Source organism: Bos indicus x Bos taurus, chromosome 5 (genome assembly GCF_003369695.1).
Source record: "Bos indicus x Bos taurus breed Angus x Brahman F1 hybrid chromosome 5, Bos_hybrid_MaternalHap_v2.0, whole genome shotgun sequence".
Taxonomy (NCBI): Eukaryota; Metazoa; Chordata; class Mammalia; order Artiodactyla; family Bovidae; genus Bos; species Bos indicus x Bos taurus.
Window position 1 is genome coordinate 40033630 of NC_040080.1, and position 25195 is coordinate 40058824.

The 25195-nt window shown below is 39.3% G+C and overlaps 1 protein-coding gene across 3 annotated transcripts in view; it reads right to left on the minus strand.

The window, feature by feature from the left end:
- LOC113892602 (ovochymase-1-like) overlaps positions 1–24593 on the minus strand; it is a 92698-nt gene extending 68105 nt beyond the window's left edge. For 2 of the 3 annotated variants that reach the window (XM_027541630.1, XM_027541629.1), the window contains exons 1-8: positions 24126–24593; positions 23741–23838; positions 22840–23012; positions 19761–19856; positions 18723–18874; positions 16751–16937; positions 4905–4979; positions 3278–3458 (exon numbers count right to left, since the gene is read on the minus strand). In XM_027541630.1, the coding sequence (XP_027397431.1) occupies positions 3278–3458; positions 4905–4979; positions 16751–16937; positions 18723–18874; positions 19761–19856; positions 22840–23012; positions 23741–23838; positions 24126–24260 (1097 nt within the window). In that variant the 5' untranslated portion in view covers positions 24261–24593. The remainder of the gene's footprint in view (positions 1–3277; positions 3459–4904; positions 4980–16750; positions 16938–18722; positions 18875–19760; positions 19857–22839; positions 23013–23740; positions 23839–24125) is intronic. The other variant, XM_027541628.1, reaches the window with a different exon arrangement.
- Between the last annotated feature and the right edge of the window lie 602 nt (positions 24594–25195).

Sequence of the window (25195 nt, forward strand, 5' to 3'; positions counted from 1 at the left end):
TTGACTAGTTCACCTTGTAAAGAATGGTTTGGTGTGGTCTGTATCTTGCTGCAAGGAATCATAGTCTATGACATAAATTCAAGAATAAACTATTTGACAAGGGAGTCTGACAAAGCTTCTTCTGTGCCTCTGGCATCAGTACTAATAGCTGGTTTCTCCAATACTTTAATTTCCATTAATTAGTCAGCTGTGATTGAGGCTTTTCCATGGTACATAAAAATGCACTTTGATAGAATTCTTATAAAATGAATTTCTCCAAGGGCCGGGGGGTGCTAGAATGAACCATGTGGTTGAGTTGGAAATATCTGTATGATCTCATGTTTACCTTAATATAGGTATAGACAGAAAAACAGGTTTATGTAAATGAGTTAGTATGCCTTCTTACATTTTCTAGCTCTGTTAGCTAAGAGGGGCTATAAGCAATAACAACACCCTAGTAGCAACTGGGATGCTCACCACCCAGATTTTAACTTCTTGTGCAGCTTATGGGAGAAATGGCTGCTTCTAAGACTGAGAGGGGATACATAAGATGAACTTGGAGTATCTTTGTCCCAAAAGGGTGGTGGCATATCAAAAAGACAAGAACTTACAGTGGTCAAAACTGGAAAACTCACCCTGAAAAAACTCACAGGGATCAAAGCTGGAGCAATTCAAGCAACAAAATAAATATGTAGTATTTACAAAAAATAAATGTCCTCCTGCCCATACTGGTCTAGTACACAATTTAATAAGTAAAAGGAAAGTGGAAGTTGCTCAGTTGTGTCCGAATCTTTGTAATCCCATAGACTATACATTCCATAGAATTCTCCAGGCCAGAATACTGGAGTGGGTAGCCTTTCTCTTCTCCAGGGGGATCTTCCCAATCCAGGGGTCGAACCCAGGTCTTCTGCATTGCAGGTGAATTCTTTACCAGCTGAGCCACCAGGGAAGCCCAAGAATACTGGAGTGGGTAGCCTATCCCTTTTCCAGGCGATCTTCCCGACCCAAGAATCAAACTGGGGTCTCCTGCATTGCAGGTGGATTCTTTACCAACTGAGCCACTAGGGAAGCCCCAATAAAAGGAAGAGAAGAGGTAAATCTCCCATACAGAATAACTTTAATTTATGGAGAAAACTCTGCACTCAAGATGATAGAGCTTAATGCCCAACTGCTTGAGTGTGGGCTACCCTTAGCCACTTGCTTGCAAAGAATAGGTAAGAATGGGAGGAAGATGGAACTTAACAGTGGAGACACCTGGCAAATACCAGGTTAACATCATCAGTGAGAAATCATGCTGGTAGCATGTACCCTTTATAATGTGATAAAAAAGGACATGTCCCTCTGTGGATTTCCTGTGGAGTCCCAGAAAAACCATGAGAAAAATATCTGATGAACTCAAACTGAGGTATCTTCTACAAAAAACCAGATGAGTACTCCTAAATACCGCCAAGACCATTAAAAACAAGGTCTGTGAGACTCAGAGCCAAGAGGAGCCTAAGGAAAAAGGACAACTAAATGTAACTTGGTGTTCCAAATGGCAGAGGGAACGACTACACAGACCTTGAGATAGGAACAAGCACAGCATGTTTAAGAAAAGAGGTGGGCTTGTTGGGGACAAGCAAGAAAGGGTCAAGATGGACCCATGGACAGGGCGTGGTTCTGGACTCTGACTTGGGGAGTCATTGGAATCATTTGGGGAGTATATATTTATTTAGAAGAATAATTTATATACAGTGTTGTGTTAATTTCTGATGTACAGCAAGGTGATTCAGTTATAAATATACATGTATTTTAAAAAATATTCCTTTCCACTATGATTTATCATAGGATACTGATATATATATAACAGAGAATACAGTTCTCTGTGCTACACAGTAGGATCTTGTTGTTAGTCCTGGGGTGTATATAAATATACAGTGTCCAGAACCTGCCTACAAGTGTGATCAACTTAATCAGTCTGTATTGAAAATGAATTAATTATAGTTATACACATCCACATGATAATCCATATGATATGCTATAAAGATAAAAGCAAATCACAGAGGAATATAAACTGTAATTGTTTTACATTAATACAGGGAAAACAAGACAACATACTGGTTTTAGGAATTCACAGATGTTAAAACCACTCCTCAAAAAGCAAAGACATTATAAATGCAAAATTTAGCATAATGTTTACTTCTCTGGGAGGGGCACTGAGAGGGCTTGCTAGTGTAAAGATCCTTCTTACACTAAATAGTAGGGCCATTCTTTAGACTACATGTTTATATTTTGTATATTTTTTCACATCATGGCATAGTTTACAATTAAAAAACATTGAAAGCTCAGTGATCAAGGTGGTGAATTACCCTACTGTGTTCTCCACTGTCGTGATCCCACTTTAAGAGGAATGACACTAAACCAATCCAGGATATGGAGCACTGCATGATGAGGGCTGTGGAGTCACAAATACTAGAATAGTAAGCATTCAGCATAAAGATTAAGGGCAATGTGAGAGGGATCTTCAAGTCTAGGAAGGATGATTACATGCAAGTAGAAAGAGACTGAGTTCTTGTTTTCTGGAACTGCAGTAAATTTAGATTAATAAATTATTGCTATAGAGAAGCAGACTTGGGCTCAACATAATAATCAAAGATGCCTGTAAATGGGATGAACAATTTCAAGATTTGATTTGCTTTTCTTCACTGACTTTGTTTAAAAAGAGGCTAGATGGACATGGGTCAGAAACACTGAAAGGAAGATTCATGCTTTAGAATCAGCCTGCATGGTTTTAGGAGTTACACAATTATATTTATGTTCTAGGTATGATACAAAAAAGGCTTCCCTGGTAACTCAGTGGTAAAGAAGCCACCTGCCAATGCAGGTTCGAGCCCTGGGTCTGGAAGATCCCCTGGAGAAGGAAATGGCAACCCACTCTAGTATTTTGTCTGGGAAATCCCTTGGACAGAGGAACCTGGTAGGCTACAGTCCATGAGGTCTCAAAAGAGTCAGACACAACTTAGTGACTAAAACAACAAACAACGTGATTATTGTTGTTGTTCAGTTACCAAGTCAGGCTCCTCAGTCCTTCACTGTCTCCCAGAGTTTGCTCAAATTCATGTCTATTGAGTTGGTGATGCTACCTAACCATCTCATTCCCTGCTGCCCTCTTCACCATTTGCCTTCAGTCTTTTCCAGCATCAGGGTCTTTTCCAGTGAGTTGGTTCTTCATATCAGGTGGCCAAGGAATTGGAGTTTCAGCTTCAGCAAACAACATGGTACATAAATACATTAATAAAATATCATCAGCCTCACTCACGATTGCACACAATGCGCTGCAGTCAGAATCCAAATCGAGTTGATGATGGCACCTCCACACTGGTGATTGCCGAGAAACCTCAAACCCACCTGCCATGGCCAACAGTGGGGGCAGGCTTCTACTCCTCCTGCAATTCTTCTAGAAAGCCACTGGGGACTAAACGGAGGGATGCCACAGACACCTACAGCAAAAGAGATCAAACTAATGACCCATTCAACTGAAATAATTAAGAACACACCCCTCCCCAATATGTCTTGCCATAGTCAACAGTGGAAATTGGAGAAGGAAATGGCAACCCACTCCAGTACTCTTGCCTACAAAATTCCATGGATGGAGGAGCCTACTGGGCTACAGTCCATGGGGTCACAAAGAGTTGGACACGACTGGGTGACTTCACAACAACTTCACAACTAGTCAACAGTAGCAATTCCCAAACACCAGATGAGTTTCAAGAAGATGCAGATTCCTAAGACCCATCTCTGAAGAATCTGATTTTAAAAGCTTGCCTAGGTGACTCTGCTAACCAGTTAGGTTTTATAGGTACTGGTCTACAGAATTATGGGCTTCCCTAGTGGCTCAGTGGTAAAGAATCCACCTGCCAATGCAGGAAGATCCTCTGGAGAAGGAAATGGAAACCCATTCCAGTATTCCAAGGAAAACCCCATGGAGAGAGGAGCCTGGAGGGCTACAGTCCATGGGGTTGCAAAGAGTCTGACTTAGTAACTGAACAACAATAACTACAGAATTGTATTTATTCATTCATTTAACAAATACTTAATTAGTACTTGGTGTTATCAGGCACTGCTCTAGACATTGGTGATGTATCAGTGAATAGAACAGACAAAAATCCTGGCCCTCATGATCTTACATTCTAGTAGGAAAATTCTGTTTGTTAGTAAAGGGTATGTGGTTCTTTATTATATGTTCTTATTTTATGTCTCTTTCTCATTGTTTGAAACCATTTACCAATCCCCAGACATGCCAAATTTGCTTAGACATCCAAATGCCATTCTCTTGTCTAGAATACTGCTGTATACTGTCTTCCCCATGAAGCCTTCTCTGACTCCCCTTCAAGAAGCAGACATCTTTCCTTCTTTACAGCTCCCTGTGCAACTTTCTATTACAAATCATCAACTATAATATATATAACACATGCATACAGAGCAATGAAAGATCATAATATTTAACATAACACTTAAGGTTATAATGAAATTAAAAATTAAAAGTGTGTTAAAAAACAAAACCAAAAAAACTTTGCTTTCTCCCTTTGCCCCTAAATGCAAAATCATATTACAGAATCTGGAAAGATATTTTAAATATGAAATTTGCATATGAATAGATGAGGAAAAAAGATTGCTCTCTGTACCTCTTTCTTCCTATCTTTTTCTTCCTATCTTTTTTTTTTTTATCTTTCTTCCTATCTTAAAGCTTAATTCTTCTTCCCTCTATTTATGGAGTCCATGCAAAAACCTAAAAAGAATTCTAAAAATTTCATAAGCCTAAATATAAAACCCATTCTTCCTCACTGCAAAGTATTATCAAAGTAAGATGAGGCTTTTGAAGAGAGATATCTAGTTAAAGAAGAAAGAAGATTAAATAGATCATAATCACATGGCTATCAACTCACCATATGGAATAACTTTTGCAGAAGATTTAGGATTGGTTTTGGGAAATGATGTTGATCCAATTTTGTTTAAAGAGTCTGTAGAGAAAAAAAAATAATTCAAAGTATTTACAGTAGCCTAAACTAGCTGAGTCACTTGCTTATGCTGGTCAATCATAAAACCACTCTTAAGTTGCATACCCTTTAATATTCCTGTTGTTTTCTAAACATTACCTCCTTCTTTGGCCTCATGACATTACTCTTTTTTAAAATATATATATATATCTATGGTCATCTATTCCCAATCTCAGTCTTTTTTTCAGGGTCTATTCTTTATTCTGAAAAATACTCCATGAAAGTACTGTACATAGCTTTATTTGTATTCATTTACATATATATGACTTCCAAATGTCTTTCTTCAATCTAAATCTCCTTCCTGAATTCTAGACCTTGACCAGATCTAGAATTACAAATTCTAGGACTGCTGGATATGTCCATCTTGATCTCTCACAATCTCATAAAAGTCCGGGTATCTCAAACAGAATCCATTGATTTTAACAGTCAAGATGGTCTTGCAATGCTTCCCTGTATCATTTAATGACTCTACCATCCACCCAGCCACTCAAGCTAGAATCCTGAAAATCATGCTGGAAATTTTCTTCATATACCTCCTCCCCTACAACATAACCAATCAAGCAATGTCAGAATAAACTCTTACAATGACTTGCTCACACTCTCCTCCAAGTGAGTTTACCCCTAACCTTGATTGCCATCTTCTATGTTACCGCTAGGGTTTGAACTTTGGCTCTACCTCATGCCAGCTATGCATCTTTGGGAAAGTTACTGAACTCCTCTAAGCCTCTATTCCCTCATCTGTGAAAAGCAGAAGAGTATACAAACCTTTTAGGTTTATTCTGAGGAATAAAGTAATACTGTATGTGAAGTGGTTAGTCCATACCTGGTACAGGGTAAATAATCAATAAATATTAACTAGACATCCTATGTGACTGGTGGTGGAAGTAAAGTCCAATGCTGTAAAGAACAATATTACATAGGAACCTGCAACGTTAGGTCCATGCTGTCACTTCAGTCGTGTCCGACTCTGTGTGACCCCATAGATGGCAGCCCACCAGGCTCCCCCATCTCTGGGATTCTCCAGGCAAGAACACTGGAGTGGGTTGCCATTTCCTTCTCCAATGCATGAAAGTGAAAAGTGAAAGTGAAGACACTCAGTCATATCCGACTTTTAGTGACCCCATGGACTGTAGCCTACCAGGCTCCTCCATCCATGAGATTTTCCAGGCAAAAGTACTGGAGTGGGGTGCCATTTCCTTCTCCGGTTAGGTCCATGAATCAAGGTAAATTGGAAGTGGTCAAACAGGAGATGGCAAGAGTGAACATAGACATTTTAGGAATCTGTGAACTAAATGGACTGGAATGGGCAAATTTAATTCAGATGACCATTATATCTACTATTGTGGGCAAGAATCCCTTAGAAGAAATGGGGTAGCCCTCATAGTCAACAAAAGAGTCCAAAATGCAGTTCTTGGGTGCAATCTCAAAAATGACAGAATAATCTCTGTTCGTTTCCAAGGAAAACCATTCAAATCACAGTAATCCAACTCTATGCCCCAACTGGTAATGCTGAAGAAGGTGACGTTGAATGGTTCTGTGAAAACCTACAAGACATTCTAGAACTAACACCCAAAAAAGATGTCCTTTTCATCATAGAGGACTGGAATGCAAAAGTAGGAAGTCAAGAGATATCTGGAGTAACAGCAAGTATGGAGTACAAAATGAAGCAGGACGAAGGCTAACAGAGTTTTGCCAAGAGAATGCACTGGTTATAGCAAACACCCTCTTCCAATAACACAAGAGGTGACTCTACACGTGGACATCACCAGATGGTCAATATTGAAATCAGATTGATTACATTCTTTGCAGCTGAAGATGGAGGAGCTCTCTACAGTCGGCAAAAACAAGACCGGGAGCTGACTGTGGCTCATGAACTCATTATTGAAAAATTCAGATTAAATTGAAGAAAGTAGGGAAAACCACCAGACCATTCAGGTATGACCTAAATCAAATCCCTTATGATTATACAGTGGAAGTGAGAAATAGATTCAAGGGATTAGATCTGATAGACAGAGTGCCTGAAGACCTATGAACAGAGATTCGTGACATTGTACAGGAGGCAGTGATCAAGACTATCTCCAAGAAAAAGAAATGCAAAAAGACAAAACGGTTGTCTGAGAAGGCCTCACAAATAGCTGAGGAAAATAGGGAAGCTAAAGGCAAAGGGGAAAAGGAAAGATACACCCATTTGAATGCAGAGTTCCAAAGAATAGTGAGGAGAGATAAGAAAGTCGTCTTCAGCAATCAATGAAAAGAAATATAGGGAAAACAATAGAGTGGGAAAGACTAGAGATCTCTTCAAAAAAATTAGAGATACCAAGGGAACATTTCATGCAAAGATGGGCACGATAAATGACAGAAATGGTATGGACCTAACAGAAGCAGAAGATATTAAAAAGAGGAGGCAAGAAAACACAGCAGAACTATATAAAAAAGATCTTCACAACCCAGATAACCATGATGGTGTGATCACTCACCTAAAGCCAGACATTCTGGGATGTGAAGTCAAGTGGGCCTAAGGAAGCATCACCAGAAACAAAGCTAATGCAGGTGATGGAATTCCAGCTGAACTATTTCAAATTCTAAAAGATGATGCTGTGAAAGTGCTGCACTCAATATGTCAGCAAATATGGAAAACCCAGGAGTGGCCATAGGACTGGAAAAGGTCAGTATTCATTCCAATCCAAGAGAAAGGCAATGCCAAAGAACTCACAAACTACCACACAATTGCACTCATCTCACACACTAGCAAAGTAATGTTCAAAATTCTCCAGGCTAGGCTTCAACAGTACGTGAACCATGAACTTTCAGATGTTCAAAGGGGATTTAGAAAAGGCAGAGGAATGAGAGATCAAATTGCTAACATCTGTTGGATCATCAAAAAAGCAAGAGAGTTCCAGAAAAATATCTACTTCTGCTTTATTGACTATGCCAAAGCCTTTCACTGTGTAGATCACAACAAACTGTGGAAAAGTCTTAAAGAGATGGGAATACCAGACCACCTTACCTGCCTCCTGATAAATCTGTATGCAGGTCAAGAAGCAACAGTTAGAACTGGACATGGAACAACAGACTGGGTTCTAAATTGGGAAAGGAGTACATCAAGGCTGTGTATTGTCACCCTGCTTATTTATCTTACATGCAGAGTACATCGTACAAAATTCTGGGCTGGATGAAGCAGAAGCTGGAATCAGGATTGCTGGGAGAAATATCAATAACCTCAGATATGCAGATGACACCACCCTTATGGCAGAAAGTGAAGGGGAACTAAAGAGCCTCTTAATGAAAGTGAAAGAAGAGAGTGAATAACTTGGCTTAAAACTCAACATTCAGAAAATGAAGATCATGGCATACGGTCCCATCACTTCATGGCAAATAGATGGGGAAACAGTGGATGACTTTATTTTTGGGGGCTCCAAAATCACTGCAGACAGTGACTGCAGCCATGAAATTAAAAGACACTTGCTCCTTGGAAGAAGAGCTATGACCAGCCTAGATAGCATATTAAAAAACAGAGACATTATTTTGCCGATAAAGGTCCATCTAGTCAAAGCTATGGTGTTTCCAGTAGTCCTGTATGGATGTGAGATTTGGACTATAAAGAAAGCTGAGTGCTGAAGAATTGATGCTTTTGAACCTTAGTGTTGTAGAAGGCTCTTGAGAGTCTCTTGAACTGCAAGGAGATCCAACCAGTCAATCCTAAAGGAAATCAGCCTGAATATTCATTGGAAGGACTGATGCTGAAGCTGAAACTCCAATACTTTGGTTACCTGATGTGAAGACTGACTCCTTTGAAAAGACCCTGATGCTGGGAAAGATTGAAGGTGAGAGGAGAAGGGGACAACAGAGGATGAGATGGTTGGATGGCATCACTGACTCAATGGACATGAATTTGAGTAAGCTCCAGGATTTGGTGATGGACAGGGAAGCCTGGCATGCTGCAGTCCATGGGGTGGCAAAGAGTTGGACATGACTGAGTGACTGAACTGAACTTACTGAGAACAGGCAACTAGGGAATGAGAAGATTAGAAGGATGATATTAAGCAGGTGCTGTTTAACTAAGTTACTTGTCACATTCTGATATTCATTTGACTATGGAATTGATGGTTATTGCCTGATTTCATTGCCATTTTAAAATGTTGGTATCGTTAACATTTGTTCAGGGCTTGCTAACCTTTTAACTTTTTCTTCTAGGTGATGAAAACCGAATAGAATTGCTACCAGGAGACAAGTTCTCCCTGTGATCATGGCAATGAACAGAACACATTTACTCTGAAGACGAAATGAAAGTGAACTGAGAGGTGGGCTCTTGCATTCAGCTGGACCAGCAGCAGAGTTGCTTTTCAAATTATCAGCTAGGTGGCTGATCTTGGACTAGAATGGGAGAGGGAGGAAGGAATGGAAGGAGGGAGGGATGGAAGGATGGAGTGGGGAAGGATGGAGCGGGGAAGGCTGGAGGAAGGGAAGGATGGAAGGAAGGAAGGATGGAGTGGGGGAAGGATGGAGGAGGGGGAAAGGATGGAGGGAGGGAAGGATGGAGGGAGGGAGGGAAGGATGGAGGAAGGGAGGGAACACCGTTTTCTGCAGCTCTGGGTCTTGGCCTTTAACAAATTTGGTTCTACTAAACTACTTATTCTTGTAAGTTGTGTTTCCTTATGCCTCTTTATTCTTCAGAGGCTAACCTCTGTGCCATTTTCTTAAGCAGATGCTGCCCCCTTTTATGGCAAACCTTCTGGGTCCCTCAGAATTGAGCTCCTTAGACCTCTCTCTGTGCCATTTTCTTAAGCAGATGCTGCCCCCTTTTATGGCAAACCTTCTGGGTCCCTCAGAATTGAGCTCCTTAGACCTCTCCTCAGTCCTTTGAACTTTGAACTTCACCTTTAAAAAAAATTATTTAATTGGAGGATAATTACTTTACAATATTGTGATTGTTTTTGCATATATCAACATGAATCAGTCATAGGCACACATGTGTCCCCTCCCTACTGAACCCCCCTCCCAGCTCCCTTCTACCCCATCCCTCCAGGTTAAGCCTGTTATACAGTGAAGTGGGTCAGAAAAAGAAAGACAAATTTTGCATATTAATACCTGTATATGGAATCTAGAAAGATGGTACCTATGGTCCTATGCGCAAAGCAGTAAAGGAGACAGATTTTTGGACTCAGTAGGAGGAGGAGAGGATGGGATGATTTGAGAGAATAGCACTGAAACATATACATCACCATAATACACAGCCAGTAGAGTTAGAACTTGACCTTTTATCACAACTGTTCATTTACTTCTTTGTATTCCCAAATATTCGAGGACAGTTTGACATCTCCAGACCCATATTTATTTTCCTAATCTAGATTTTAGTGCCACAGAACAAAAATAACTCTTCAAAGCCTGCCTTATGTTTCCACTCTTGCGAAGTAAAATTAACAAGGGTGAATGGGAGAAGCAGAAGAGGAGTGATTTATTTTTAGTGCTCTTCACTAGTTTAGAAAAAAAATGTTAACTGGATAAATTAAAAAAGAATCTTGTTCTTAACCAGTAGGTATAATTTTTGGTTTTCTTCATTCGCCAGGTCAATCTATTGTACTTTGTTTTTGTTGGACTGTTTTGATTTCACTTATAAGTATATATGTATATGTGTATATTCTATTATTTTAATTATTATTTGCCTAATTTTGTAACTGCCATTTTCTGAGGTTCATCTTTGGTTTCTCATTTTTGGGTGTTTGTTTTGATCTCACTTAATGCCATAACAAACCACTTGTGAAGTCTTTGTTCCTGACCAAAGATCAAGCCCTGAGCCTTTGGAGTGGGAGCACTGACTCCAAGACCCTAGACTACCAGAGAACTAACCCTGAGGAGTATCAAATAGTGAGAAGTCACACAAAGGAAACCACCTGAATACAAGACCCAGCATCATCCCACCAACAGTAGCACCCTGTGCAGAACGTCTCATCTAAACAACAAACAAAACAAAAATACAAACCCAATCATCAACAGATGGGATTACCACCTCACTCAGCCTTGCCCATCAGAGGAAAAACAAACTTACTCAGCACAAATCTCACCCTATCAAAAACTTTGAAAACAGATTGGAGAAAATGCAAAAATCAGTTAACAAAGACCTACAAGAATTAAAGAATAAACATATAGAGACAAACAATACAATTACTGATATTAAAAATACTCTAGAAGGAATCAATAGTAGAATATCTGAAGCTGTAGCATACCTCTGGGAGGCTATCAAATACGCCAATATTTGAATTATAGAGGTCCCAGAAGAAGAGAAAAAGAAAAGGTATGAGAAAATTTTTGAAGAGATTCTAGTTGAAAATTTCCGCAACATAGAACAAGAAATAGTCATGTTCAAGAGGTGCAAAGGGTCCTGTACAGGATAAACCCAAGGAGAAACACACCAAGACACATATTAATTAAACTAACAAAGACTAAACACAAAGAAAGAATATTAAAAGCAGCAAGGGAAAAGCAACAAGTAACATACAAGGGAAATCCCATACGTTTAACAGCTGCTATTTCAGCAGAAACTCTTCAGGTCAGAGAGGAATGGCAGGATATATTTAAAGAAGAAAGGGAAAAATCTACAACCAAGATTACTGCACCCAGCAAGGATCTCATTCAAAATTGATGGAGAAATCAAAAGCTTTTTAGACAAGCAGAAGTTAAGAGAATTCAGTACCACCAAACCAGCTTTACAACAAATCTTAAAGGGACTTATATAGTCAAGAAATACAAAAGAAGAAAAAGATCTACGAAATCAATCCCAAACCATTAAGAAAATGGCAATAGGAATGGCAATAAATGGCAATGTATATCAATAATTACTTTAAAGGTAAACAGATTAAATGCTCCAACCAAAAGACACAGACTGGCTAAATGGATACAAAAATAAGACCCATCTATATGCTGTCTTGGAGAAGGAAATGGCACCCTACTCCAGTACTCTTGCCTGGAAAATCCCATGGACGGAGGAGCCTGGTAGGCTGCAGTTCATGGGGTCGCTAAGAGTCGGACATGACTAAGCGACTTCACTTTCACTTTTCACTTTCATGCATTGGAGAAGGAAATGGCAACCCACTCCAGTGTTCTTGCCTGGAGAATCCCAGGGATGGGGGAGCCTGGTGGGCTGCCGTCTATGGGGTTGCACAGAGTTGGACACGACTGAAGTGACTTAGCAGCCGCAGCAGCAGCATATGCTGTCTTCAAGAAACCCACTTCAGACTCCAAGACACATATAGACTGAAAGTGAGAGAATGCAAAAATATATCCCATGCAAATAGGAAGCAAAAGAAAGCTGGAGTAGCAATCGTCATATCAGACAAAATAAACCTTAAAATAAAGAAGATTACAAGAGATAAGGAAGGACACTACATAATGATCAAGGGATCAATCCAAGACCAAGACATAACAATTGCAAATATCTATTTACCCAACATAGGAGCACCTCAATACATAAGACAAACACTAACAGACATAAAAGGAGAAATTGACAGTAACACAATAATAGCAGAAGACTTTAACACCCTACTCACACCAATGGACAGATCATCAAAACAAAAATTGATAAGGAGACACAAATCTTAAATGATGCATTAGATGAGGTGGATCTCTTTGATATCTTCAGGACATTCCACCCAAATGTAGAAGAACACACCATCTTCTTAAGTGCATATAGGACATTCTCCAGGATAGACCACATCTTGGGTCACAAATCAAACCTCAGTAAAATTAAGGAAACTGAAATCATATCAGGCATCTTCTTTGACCACAGTGCTATGAGACTAGATATCAATTACAAGAAAAAACTGTAAGAAACACAAACATATGAAGATTAAACAATATGTTTCTAAATAACCAACAAATTACTTAAGAAATCAAAAAGGAAATAAAAAAATTTCTATAAACAAATGACAATGAAAACACAACTACTCAAAACCTATGGGATGAAGCAAAAGCAGTTCTAAGAGGGAAGTTGACTGCAATACAATCCTACCTCAAGAAATAAGAAAAACATCAAATAGACAACCTAACTTCATACCTAAAACAACTGGAAAAAGAAGAACAAAAAACCCCCAAAGTTAGTAGAAAGAAAGAAATAATAAAGATCTGCAGAAATAAATGAAAAAGAAATGAAAGAAATAATAGTAAAGATTAATAAAACTAAAAGCTGGTTCTTTGAGAAGATAAAATTAACAAACCTTTAGCCAGACTCATCAAGAAAGAGAGAAGAATCAAATCAACAAAATTAGAAGTGAAAAAGGAGAGGTTACAACAGACAATGCAGAAATACAAAGGATTATAAGAGACTATTATGAACAACTATATGGCAATAAAATGGATAACCTGGAAGAAGTGGAAAGATTCTTAGAAAAGTTCAATCTTCCAAGACTGAACCAGGAAGAAGCACGATACTGGATGCTTGGGGCTAGTGCACTGGGACGACCCAGAGGGATGGTATGGGGAGGGAGGAGGGAGGAGGGTTCAGGATGGGGAACACATGTATACCTGTGGTGGATTCATTTTGATATTTGGCAAAACTAATACAATTATGTAAAGTTTAAAAAAAAAAAAAGAAAGAAATAGAAATTATGAACAACCCAATTATAAGCACTGAAACTGAAGCTGTGATCAAAAATCTCCCAAAAAACAAAAGGCTCAGGACCAGATGGCTTCACAGGAGAATTCTATCAAACATTTAGAGAAGAGCTAATGCCTATCTTTTTAAAACTCTTCAAAAAATTTCAGAGAAAGGAACACTTCCAAACTCATTCTATGAGGCCACCATCACTTGATACCAAAACCAAAGACAACACACAAAAAAGAAAACTATAGGCCAATATCACTGATGAACATAGATGCAAAAATCCTCAACAAAATTTTATCAAACAGAATTCAGCAACACATCCAAAAGCTCATACACCAAGATCAAATTGGGTTTATTCCAAGGATGCAAGGATTCTTCAATATATGCAAATCAATCAATGTGATACACCATATTAACAAATTGAAAGATAAAAACCATATGATAATCTCAAATAGATGCAAAAGAAGCCTTTGACAAAATTCAGCACCCATTTATGATTAAAACTCTTCAAAAAATGGGCATAGAAGGAACCTACCTTAACATAGTAAAGGCCATATATGATAAGCCCACAGCAAACATTATTCTTAATGGTGAAAAAGTGAAAGCATTCCCTCTGAGATTAGGAACAAGACAAGGGTGTTCACTTTCACCACTATTATTCAACATAGTTCTGAAAGTCCTAGCTACAGCAATCAGAGAAGAAAAAGAAATAAAATAATCCAGATTGAAAAAGAAGATGTAAAGCTCTCACTGTTTGAAGATGACATGATACTGTACATAGAAAACCCTAAGCATAGTATCAGAAAATTACTAGAGATAATCAGTGAATTTAGCAAAGTTGCAAGATACAAAATCAATACATACACAGAAATCACTTGCATTTCTATATACTAACTGAAAAATTAGAAAGAGAAATTAAGGAATCAATCCCATTCCCCTTTGTAACAAAAAGAATTAAATATCTAGGAATAAACTTACCTAAGGAGACAAAAGAACTGTACACAGAAAATTATAAGACACTAATGAAGGAAATCAAAGAACAACATAAACAGATGGAGAGATATTCCACGTTGCTGGGTAGGAAGAATCAATATTGTGAAAATGACTATACTACCAAAAGCAATCTACAGATTCGATCTCTATCAAATTACCAATGGCATTTTTCACAGAACTAGAACAAAAATTTCACAATTCATATGGAAATACAAAAGACCCTGAATAATCAAAGCAGTCTTGAGAAAGACTGGAGCTGGAGCAATGGAGCTGGAGGAATCAATCTCTTGACTTCAGATTATACCACAAAGCTACAGTCATCAAGACAGTATGGTAGTGGCACAAAAACAGAAATATAGGGTAATGGAACAAGATAGAAACCCAGGAAAAAACTCATACACCTATGGGTATCTTATTTTTGACAAAGGAGGCAAGAATATACAATGGGGAAAAGACAGCCTCTTCAATAAATGGTTCTGGGAAAACTGGACAGCTACATGTAAAAGAATGAACTTAGAACACTTCCTAATACCATACACAAACTCAAAATGGATTAAAGGACCTAAATGTAAGACCAGAAACTATAAAACTCTTGGAGGAAAACCTAGGCAAAACACTCGATGACATAAAGCAAGATCCTCTATGACCCATCTCCTAGAGTAATGGAAATAAAAGCAAAAGTAAACAAGTGGGACCTGATTAAACTTAAAAGCTTTTGCAGAGCAAAGCAAACTATAAGCAAGGTGAAAAGACAATACTCAGAATTGGAGAAAATAATAGCAAATGAAACAACTGACAAGGGGAGGATTAATTTCCAAAATATACAAGCAGCTCATACAACTCAATATCAGAAAAATGAACCCAATAAAATAGAGGGAAGAAGACCTAAACAGACATTTCTCCAAAGATTATACAGATGGCTAACAAACACATGAAAAGGTGCTCAACATCGCTCATTATTAGAGAAATGCAAATCAAAACTACAACGAAAAATTGCCTCACACCAGTCAGAATGTTCATCATCAAAAAGTCTACAAACAATAAATGCTGGAGAGGGTGTGGAGAAAAGGGAATGCTCTTGCACTGTTGGTGGGAATGTAAATTGATACTGCCACTATGGAAGACGGTATGGAGATTCCTTAAAAAAATCTAGGAATAAAACCACCATATGACCCAGCAATCCCACTCCTAGGGATATACCCTGAGGAAACCAAAATTGAAAAACACACATGTATCCCATTATTTATTGCAGCACTATTTACAATAGCTAGAACATGGAAGCAACCTAGATGCCCATCAACAGACGAATGGATAAAGAAGTTGTGGTACATAAACACAATGGAATATTACTCGGGCATAAAAACGAATGCATTTGAGTCCGTTCTAATGAGGTGGATGAACCTAGAAACTATTATACAGAGTGAAGTAAGTCAGAAAGAGAAAGCTAAATACTGTATTCTAATGCATATATACAGAATCTAGAAAAATGGTGTTGAAGAATTTATTTACAAGGCAGCAATGGAAGAAACAGACATAGAGAATAGGCCTATGGACTTGGGGAGAGGGGAGGAGAGAAGGAGATGTATGGAAAGAGTAACATGGAAACGTATTACCATATGTAAAATAGATAGCCAACAGGAATTTGCTGTATGGCTCAGGAAACTCAAACAGGGGCTCTGTATCAACCTAGAGGGGTGGGATGGGGAGGGAAGTTCAAAAGGGAGGGGATATATGTATACCTATGGCTGATTCATGTTGAGGTTTGACAGAAAATAGAAAATTCTGTAAAGCAATTATCCTTCAATTAAAAAATGAATAAATTTATAAAAAAGAATCTTCTAATGAGACTATTCTCAAAAACTATTTTAAAATCTCCTAAGTACAAAAAACATATCTCATGAAAATCTACATGACCATAAACTTGACGATCCAGTTGATGTTCAAGTTAAATTGACAGGTATTATTGTTCATGAAATCAGAGTTAAAAATTTATATACACTGGATTAAGAACAAAACCCAGCCATCTTCTTATTTTAAAGCTTATTTCTGATTATATATGCAACATAGGGTATCCTTGAAATAGGCATGATCATTTTTTTGAGTTGCAGTGGATGAGGAAGGAAGAATCCACAGAAATTACACTCACCTGTCATGGTCTGTGTGATAAAATCCATCAACACAAATACCTTGGAGAAAATGCCAGGTGATGCCTTTCTCTGCTTATTTCTGAAAGGATTCCAAACTCTAGTACAACCAGCTGCCCAGGAAGTTATCCCAGCAAGAACCCAGACTCCATCATCTCTTCTACAAACAAGTGGGCCTCCAGAGTCCCTCTTTTATGGTAGAGAAAGAGGAAATTTTAAAACAGTTACAAGTTAAAAATACTTTATCAGGTGCAAAAAGATCAGCCCTCATCTCAGAGAGAGAAGTAGTAGAAGCATAAAAACTCAATGGTCATTATTCATCAACGTTTTGTGTTCATCATTTTGTTTCTTCATCATTGGTTTCAAAGGACTATCCTTTTATTCAGATGTAAACTCCTTCCACTCACTTCACGCAATCTTGTCAAGCTAACCTTTAATTTCTCTCTTCCTCCTAGTCTTTTGGGAATAATTCAAAATCAATGGAAGGAGGAGGGGGAGTTCACAGATAAACGCTTAGATAGTTCACAGATAATGCTTCCACTATAGCATTCTAGGGAAGACTGGATCACATTCCAAGCCCACAATACCAGTGAATAGAGCCCCCAAGTTCACGCAATGGCTCAAGGCTTTTAAAATAGAATGCCTGGGAAACTTATTTTGTCCCAGGGGCTATATATAAAGGATCCATTGGCTCTGAGACTAGAGGATAAAGGAGCCACACTTTCAGGATCTTTTCTTTAATAATTCTTCATAACAATGTGCTGCTTTGAAAACACATGCCAATTGGTATCAGATTGAATCCCCACAAAAGGCACAGAATTGACAACTTTATCCAGAAAATACTTACCTGTAAAGGATGAGACAGTAAGTCTACCTATATTCCAATTTAGAAAGCAGAATAATTGTAAATGTCTATCTCCTTCCTACCAAACTCTCCCTGGCCCTTATTCTGTCACCCCCTAGAAGAAAAATTAAACATTTTCCCAACAGAAAATTTTAGAGAGCTCCCCAATGCAGTTTCAAGCTGCTTGTTGGCAAAGAATAAAGACTCCCTGGTCCTCCATTTTAAGAAAAACAATTATAATTAAAGCTTAAAATCCACATCTATCACAAACTGGCCTCCCTTTCCTTTCTTGTCAGAGTTGGTCTTCTTTGTGAAGTTGTTGTGTTGGCCTTGGACTATTGTCGTATACAACATCTTTAACCCCACAGTTACTGTAGCTATGCTGCTGCTGCTGCTGCTGCTGCTAAGTCACTTCAGTCGTGTCCGACTCTGTGCGACCCCATAGATGGCAGCCCACCAGGCTCCCCCATCCCTGGGATTCTCCAGGCAAGAACACTGGAGTGGGGTGCCACTTTCTTCTCCAATGCATGAAAGTGAAAAGTGAAAGTGAAGTCGCTCAGTCGTATCTGACTCTTAGTGATCCCTTGGAGATCCTACCAGGCTCTTCCGTCCATGGGATTTTCTAGGTAAGAGTACTGGAGTGGGTGCCATTGCCTATCTTTGGTCAAACTCTGTGTAAACATTGCATTCCTCACTAAAGCTCGAGAAAAGTTAAAATGTTTAACAAAAGGTAGAATGAAAAATAATCACAGCTAGCCTAATTCATTTGCCAAGGTGGTTATCTTGTTTGATTTCGTTAGGCTGGAAATGTTGAAACCACCTTCCTTGCCTGACCTCTTCACTCCCCCACAAAGAGGTACAGGGGTAAGAATGCACGTGGGATAGAAAAGAACTCTCTCAGCTCTGGTCAAGGAAAGTTTTTCAGTAGCAATCAGATGGAAAGATGAGGGAAAAGCGAAATCTTAAAGAAGTAACCCCTCAAAAGCAGCACAGAAAGCACTCTCATCCATATGATAGTGGGTGAACAAATGGACTGGTTTATGCTAGGAGGACTAGTGTGCTGCAGTCCATAGGCTCACAAAGAGTTGGACGTGACTGGGCAACTGACTGACAACAACAATGCTTATTACCTGGCAGGCATCCTTTTCCCCATCAGGAAAACTGGCACACAACATGTCCCTCCCCAGGGGAGGAAGGTTCATGCCCCTGAGCATGGCACCGCATCTTCTGTCATCCATAATGGGAACTTCCACTTCCTGTAGGATATTTGAATATTCTGATGCTGTGGAGAAGGGACTGGTTAGTTGGTCAACAACTGTCCCCACTTAAAGAAACCAATAACAAGCTTACAAGTTTAGAACTGGTAGATGCTTGACCAAAATGTAGAAGTAATTTTTTGTATAGCTCTGAATGATATTTTTCCCTAAAATCTTACACTAGTGACAAAGGGCTTTTTTTAAATCAGATTTTTAATGTAACATAGGCAATTGTTGGAGAAGGTGATGGCACCCCACTCCAGTACTCTTGCCTGGAAAATCCCTTGGACGGAGGAGCCTGGTAGGCTGCAGTCCATGGGGTCGAGAAGAGTCGGACACGACTGAGCGACTTCACTTTCACTTTTCACTTTCATGCATTGGAGGAGGAAATGGCAACCCACTCCAGTGTTCTTGCCTGGAGAATCCCAGGGACGGGGAGCCTGGTGGGCTGCCGTCTATGGGGTTGCACAGAGTCGGACACGACTGAAGTGACCTAGCAGCAGCAGCAGCAGGCAATTGTAGCTTCTCTGAATATATGTTTAAATGTTTCCTCAAGAGGAAAACTTTAGTCAGTAAAGGCAATATTTTGTAATGTTCTTCGCTTTTTAAAAAACACAATACCAAAGACAAGGAAGCTGAACTATTGTTACTTTACTGTATTCTTCATCTATTATATTTACTTCCTGTTCCTGACCCTGATACACCTGACCAAAATGGCAGCAGAGGAATTTTATGTAGAGCCTTTAAGTATAGCCTTTTTTTGGTGAAGACAAGCAGAAGTCTTCCCTGAGTAAGAACTCAGAGAGGATAAAACAAGGATAAATGTATTATTTAAGACCAACAAAATTCCTGATTCCAATGGGCATGTAAAGGAGCCTAGAAGAAATATTACATTCTTTTGATGTCTCTTACTCTCTGAAATCTTGCCCCATCCACTGGCCATGCAAAAAATTCCTTCTTCAAATTTATCACCTCTATGGGGAATACAGATTGGCTGAACAGTAGTTCCTGAAAAAAAACAACAATAACAAAAAATCATAAGAGTCACAGACAAGTGATCCTAAATATATTTGGAAACTGACATCTCGTTGACGTCATAGCTTTCACAGTTTCTTCCTAAATGTAAGTAATGATATTTTAAAGGTTTTTCTTCTCTCAAAAGAACTATCCCATATTTATAGAAATTTAGAAAGTGCAAGTAAGGAAAACAACTCATTGTTAAAAGTACCAAAATGACCTTCCCCAACTACCAACATTTTAGGATGTGCCCTTGTTCTTAAGGGACTTCCCTCACAGCTCAGTTGGTAAAGGATCTGCCTTCAATGAGGGAAACCCCAATTCGATTCTTAGGTCAGGAAGATCCTCTGGAGAAGGGATAGGCTACCCACTCCAGTATTCTTGGGCTTCCTAGTGGCTCAGCTGGTAAAGAATCCACCTGCAATGTGGGAGACCTGGGTTCGATTCCTGGGTTGGGAAGATCCCCTGGAGAAGGGAAAGGCTACCCACTCCAGTATTCTGGCCTAGAGATTTCATGGACTGTGTGGTCCATGGGCTTGCAAAGAGTCAGACACAAATGTGCGACTTTCACTTCACTTCACTTGTTCTTAAGGGATAGTTTTTCACTCAAGTAATTGAGCACTGTTATGTGGAGAAGGCAATGGCACCCCACTCCAGTACTCTTGCCTGGAAAATCCCATGAATGGAGGAGCCTGATAGGCTGTAGTCCATGGGGTTGCTAGGAGTCGGACACAACTGAGCGACTTCACTTTCACTTTTCACTGTCATGATTTGGAGAAGGAAATTGCAACCCACTCCAGTGTTCTTGCCTGGAGAATCCCAGGGACGGGGAGCCTGGTGGGCTGCCGTCTATGGGGTCGCACAGAGTCGGACATGACTGAAGCAACTTAGCAGTAGCAGCAGCAGCAGCATGTAGCAAGCGGTCTTCTAGCCCTCAGTAAATGATCAGGAAAAATCCCTGCCTTGACAGAATGTAGATCTGGGCATGAATAAGTGTGAGTGTGAGTGAGAGAGAAAGAGTGAGTTTGGGGTGAAGTACAAGTAATTCTAATAATTTAGCTATCAGGTAATATGTGCTCTGATTTAAAAAAAAATCAGGAAAGGATAAGAAGGATGATAAGTCTGGGGATTAGGGAATATGGCAAGGGAGACGCAATTTGTAAAATGGCAGTCATGCCAAGTTCCTTTGAGCAGAGCATTGAAGAAGTTGAGGAAGAAATCATATCTGTGGCAGTCATATCTGTGGAAAGTATCTGAAGAAGAAAAAAACAAAATGGAAATTTCCCGCAGTGGAATCATGTCATATATGTCTAAGGAACAGTGAGGATTCCAGGATGTCTGGAGCAGACTAAACAAAAGAAATTCTAGTAAAAAATGAACAAAAAAAGAGGTTGGCTACAGGGTTAGGATGATGGATGATGTCAGCTAAGAATACTGATTTGCATCTGAGTGTAATGGAGAACCACCAAAGTGTTTTGAGTAGACTAATATACTCTGATTTACATTTCAAAAGTATTATTCTGGCTGCTGGGTTAATAATAAAAATTAGGGATGCAAGAGAGGAAGTTGGAGAGGATTCAAGAGACCATTCAAATTAACCCAGGCAAGAAATGATGGGAGCCTGGAGCAGGATGTAGGAGAGGAGAGGGTGAGACAGAAGCAATAGACTTTTTCTGATGGATTCGATATAGAGTGTGAGAGAAAGAAGAATGAGCAATGAGTATGGTCAGTGTCTCTATTTAATTCAACTATTGTTACCAATTCCAATTATGTTCATATCTTTAAGTTTTATTGACTCCATTTCAAGTCTTCCTTTTCAGTTAATAGTTTCTTGTTAGTCATTTTTTATAGACTTTTACTTATTTAAACTTAAAACTTACTTTGTAGTTATGTATATCATTTTAACATCTGTCATCTTGGAACGTCTGATTCCGGTTGATTACTTTGCACTCTGGTGGCAACCTTCTCTGCATGCTTTTAATTGTGTGTGCTCTCAATCACTAAAGCTCTATGGGAGTACATTCAAGCTGAGACTTAAGGTTCATGTCTTCAAAGAGAATTTACTGCCTTTGCTTCTGCCAGAAACCCAATTACTCACCTGGAACAACTTTAAAATCTTGGCTTAGAGTTTTGGGGACAGGCAATGTGAATGCCAGCTGCAAACCTGAATGAATGCTAGCTCAGGAAAATAGATATTTCTGAGAGCCCTCCATCCAGGGCCAAGGTTCAAGCAGGTGAATTTTCCTTATTCCCTCACTTTATGTGGCATATTTTCCTGTCTCTTTCTCTTCCTCTTGTAAAGAATCACCTTTCAAGAAGTCCCAGGTTACATACATGGGAGGTTCCAGTCAGACTCCCTGCTCCCATATCTTAGTCCCACGCATGCATGGGAGTAAGTTTCCTTCCATGGAAAGTTAAGGTTATAAGTTCTTAAAGATCATTTAGATGCTTCAACGGCAGTCACTTAACTTCAGTGTCTGGCTAACTCCTTTGAATTTGTTCTCTTTCATTGTTTTTAGTCACTGAACACTTCCCTTTCCTGTATTTAAAGTAGGCTTTTAATATTTTGTCTAGAATGCTTAGATTATCTGTACTGAGAATGGTGTCAAATATCTTGTCCATAATAATGACAGAAAGGAGAAATCTGAGGACATTTTCAAATGTCCCATACTCCTTGGTTAGAGATGAGTACAGGTAGATGGTCTAGAATATTGCCCAGCCAAGACACTGGAGTACTTAAAATGCTGATTAAGCATACATAAGTCGTGGCTGGTACTTATAGCCTGTGCAGCACTTTTTATATGTTATAGATTAAACAAAATTATTTTTAAGGAAAAAAATTTAGCCATTCTAATATTACTATATGTATATATATATATACACACACACACAGAGAAATTAAAGTTAACTGGTAAAAATTAATAAATATAGCTTTTTTCGTTACATCTTTTGTATTCTAACTCTCCCTACTTACCAAACTTGACTTTGAGTTTTAGATACAGCAGTGCAATATTAAAACTCATATATCCAAGTCTGTTGTATTCAGGATGGATAATAATTTTTGAGACAGGAATATTCTGTTCCTCCTTATCCTTCTGAAAGAGGTTGTACTCCCCAGCAGTCACTGTCAGACTCTTAATTTGCTTCCTAAAACCAAACAGAAATCTTTCAGTAAGTATAATCCTTTCCTCTAGAAAAGACTGTCTTGATTTCATGTAATTAACATGATTAATGTATCTTTAGGGATTTCCAAATCTTAAAAGAAGATGTACTTTATTAGCAATTATTACTATTGTTATAATTTCTATAAATTATAGCTATCTATAAAAAGTCATGGTTTTCAATCATGGAGTGTTTACATTCTGTGAACTCTTCTACTGTCACTCATAATTCTGCATAAAATATTCAGGTATCTTTTGTACATAAACCAGTCTCTCTCTATATGCTCTACCATTTTAAACAAGATATAAAAGTTGTTCCTACTGTCCTTTTTCTCCTATTAGCACCCTCTTTTAATAGTATTCTTCCCTCCTAATTACTGAAAAGTAGATTATTAAAACATTGGCTTATTCACTTAACATTCAATGTTAATACTTTATTAGAATCAGTAACCATCAACCCACCCTCCACTAACTCTACAAATCATAGATTATGTGTGGAATCTTTGAGGTCTCTGATTAATAGAGTAGAAAGCACAAGAAATCTTGGGCTACACGAAAGCATCTGGGAATCAGGAGTCAGTCAGCAGGTAGACCAGATGGAAAAAATTAAGAAAGGGACTAAGGTTGAACGATGCATAGTATTTAGCGCATTGACTGTCCCAGTCCAGTTGCCATGGATCAAGGTTTGATAAGTAGTGGAAATCCACAACTTACTCATTGAGGCCAATCAGGCAATGTACTGCTGTAACAACCAGATCATCTTGAATCAAACTTCCTCCACAGAAGTGGTGTCCACCTAATTTCAGGGAGATCTGCCCAAGAAAAAAGTTAGGAACACAACTAATATACATCTCCACATAGATGTCATCTCCTTTAGAAACATTTGAAATCAACTCTTCTAATATGATGTCACATTAAGATACTGATACATTCAATAAACTGGTTAGTAAGAAATTTCTTATGAAGCAAACTTTGTGACAGTGAGGTCAAGTGGGGGTCCATTGTAAAATTACCTGTTAAGCTGGAGTTATGGTATCTAAAAATAGGGAAATAATTCACCATTAGCTCATTAAGAAATCAATGTCTTTATCACACTCACCTGCCATGGGTGTCCACCAACTGTTGAATTTCTCCAACTACTAATTCTAGAGAAGAACCTAGATTCCAAGACAGTTTCTATACTTTTCAAATCAACTGCACGAATTCCGTACTTCAGTCCTGTGTGGGAGAGCATATGTGTCACACACACACACCACTCCTTATGTCAGGGTTCATTTTATCAAGATTTCCATTCTGGGGTTTTGTTCCCCCAGTGCAGATGTTCACTCAGCTGCAGGCTGTCCCCTTTTCTCAAAATATCCCCGACCTGAGACTGTCCCAGTCACACCTCATTGACTAGCACTTGCCTGGTGACTCTCCCTGCCCTTTGCAGCCTGAGCTGCCTCAACAAAAATAGACCTGGCCACTGAATGAGGCCCCTTTCCCTCTGGTGAGGGATTCGGGGCTTTCCCTGGGAGGGTTGCTGCTGCTGCTGCTAAGTCACTTCAGTCGTGTCCGACTCTGTCCGACCCCATAGACAGCAGCCCACCAGGCTCCTCCGTCCCTGGGATTCTCCAGGCAAGAACACTGGAGTGGGTTGCCATTTCCTTCTCCAATGCATGAAAGTGAAAAGTGAAAGTGAAGTCGTTCAGTCGTGTCCGACCCTTGTCAGACTCTTTGAGACCCCATAGACTGCAGCCCACCAGGCTCCTCCGTCCATGGGATTTTCCAGACAAGAGTACTGGAGTGGGGGTGACATTGCCTTCTCTGGGAGGGTTAGCATGGCATAATTTAGGTGGAATGAAAGATACTGGAGAACATACACTGCTCTGAAACAGAGTCACTGGATTTTAAGTTACTTCCACTTGGTTATCTTTCCTTGGAGGAAAATCTTTAGCACCAGCAAAGTTAACAGATGTGCCTAAAAAGTAGGAACTCCAGAATCTAAAAGATTTCAGAAGAATATTTGGCCCAGGCACTTCTTGGGCACACCTGGCCGTTGTCTTTGTTGGTCTAGGGAAAGACACCCAGGACCTGGCTCACCTCGGCTGGGCGGGGAGTGGACTGCCAGCAACAGCAGCAGCAGGAGTGAAACAGCCCCGGGCAATGCGCGTATGGCTCCCACGCGTG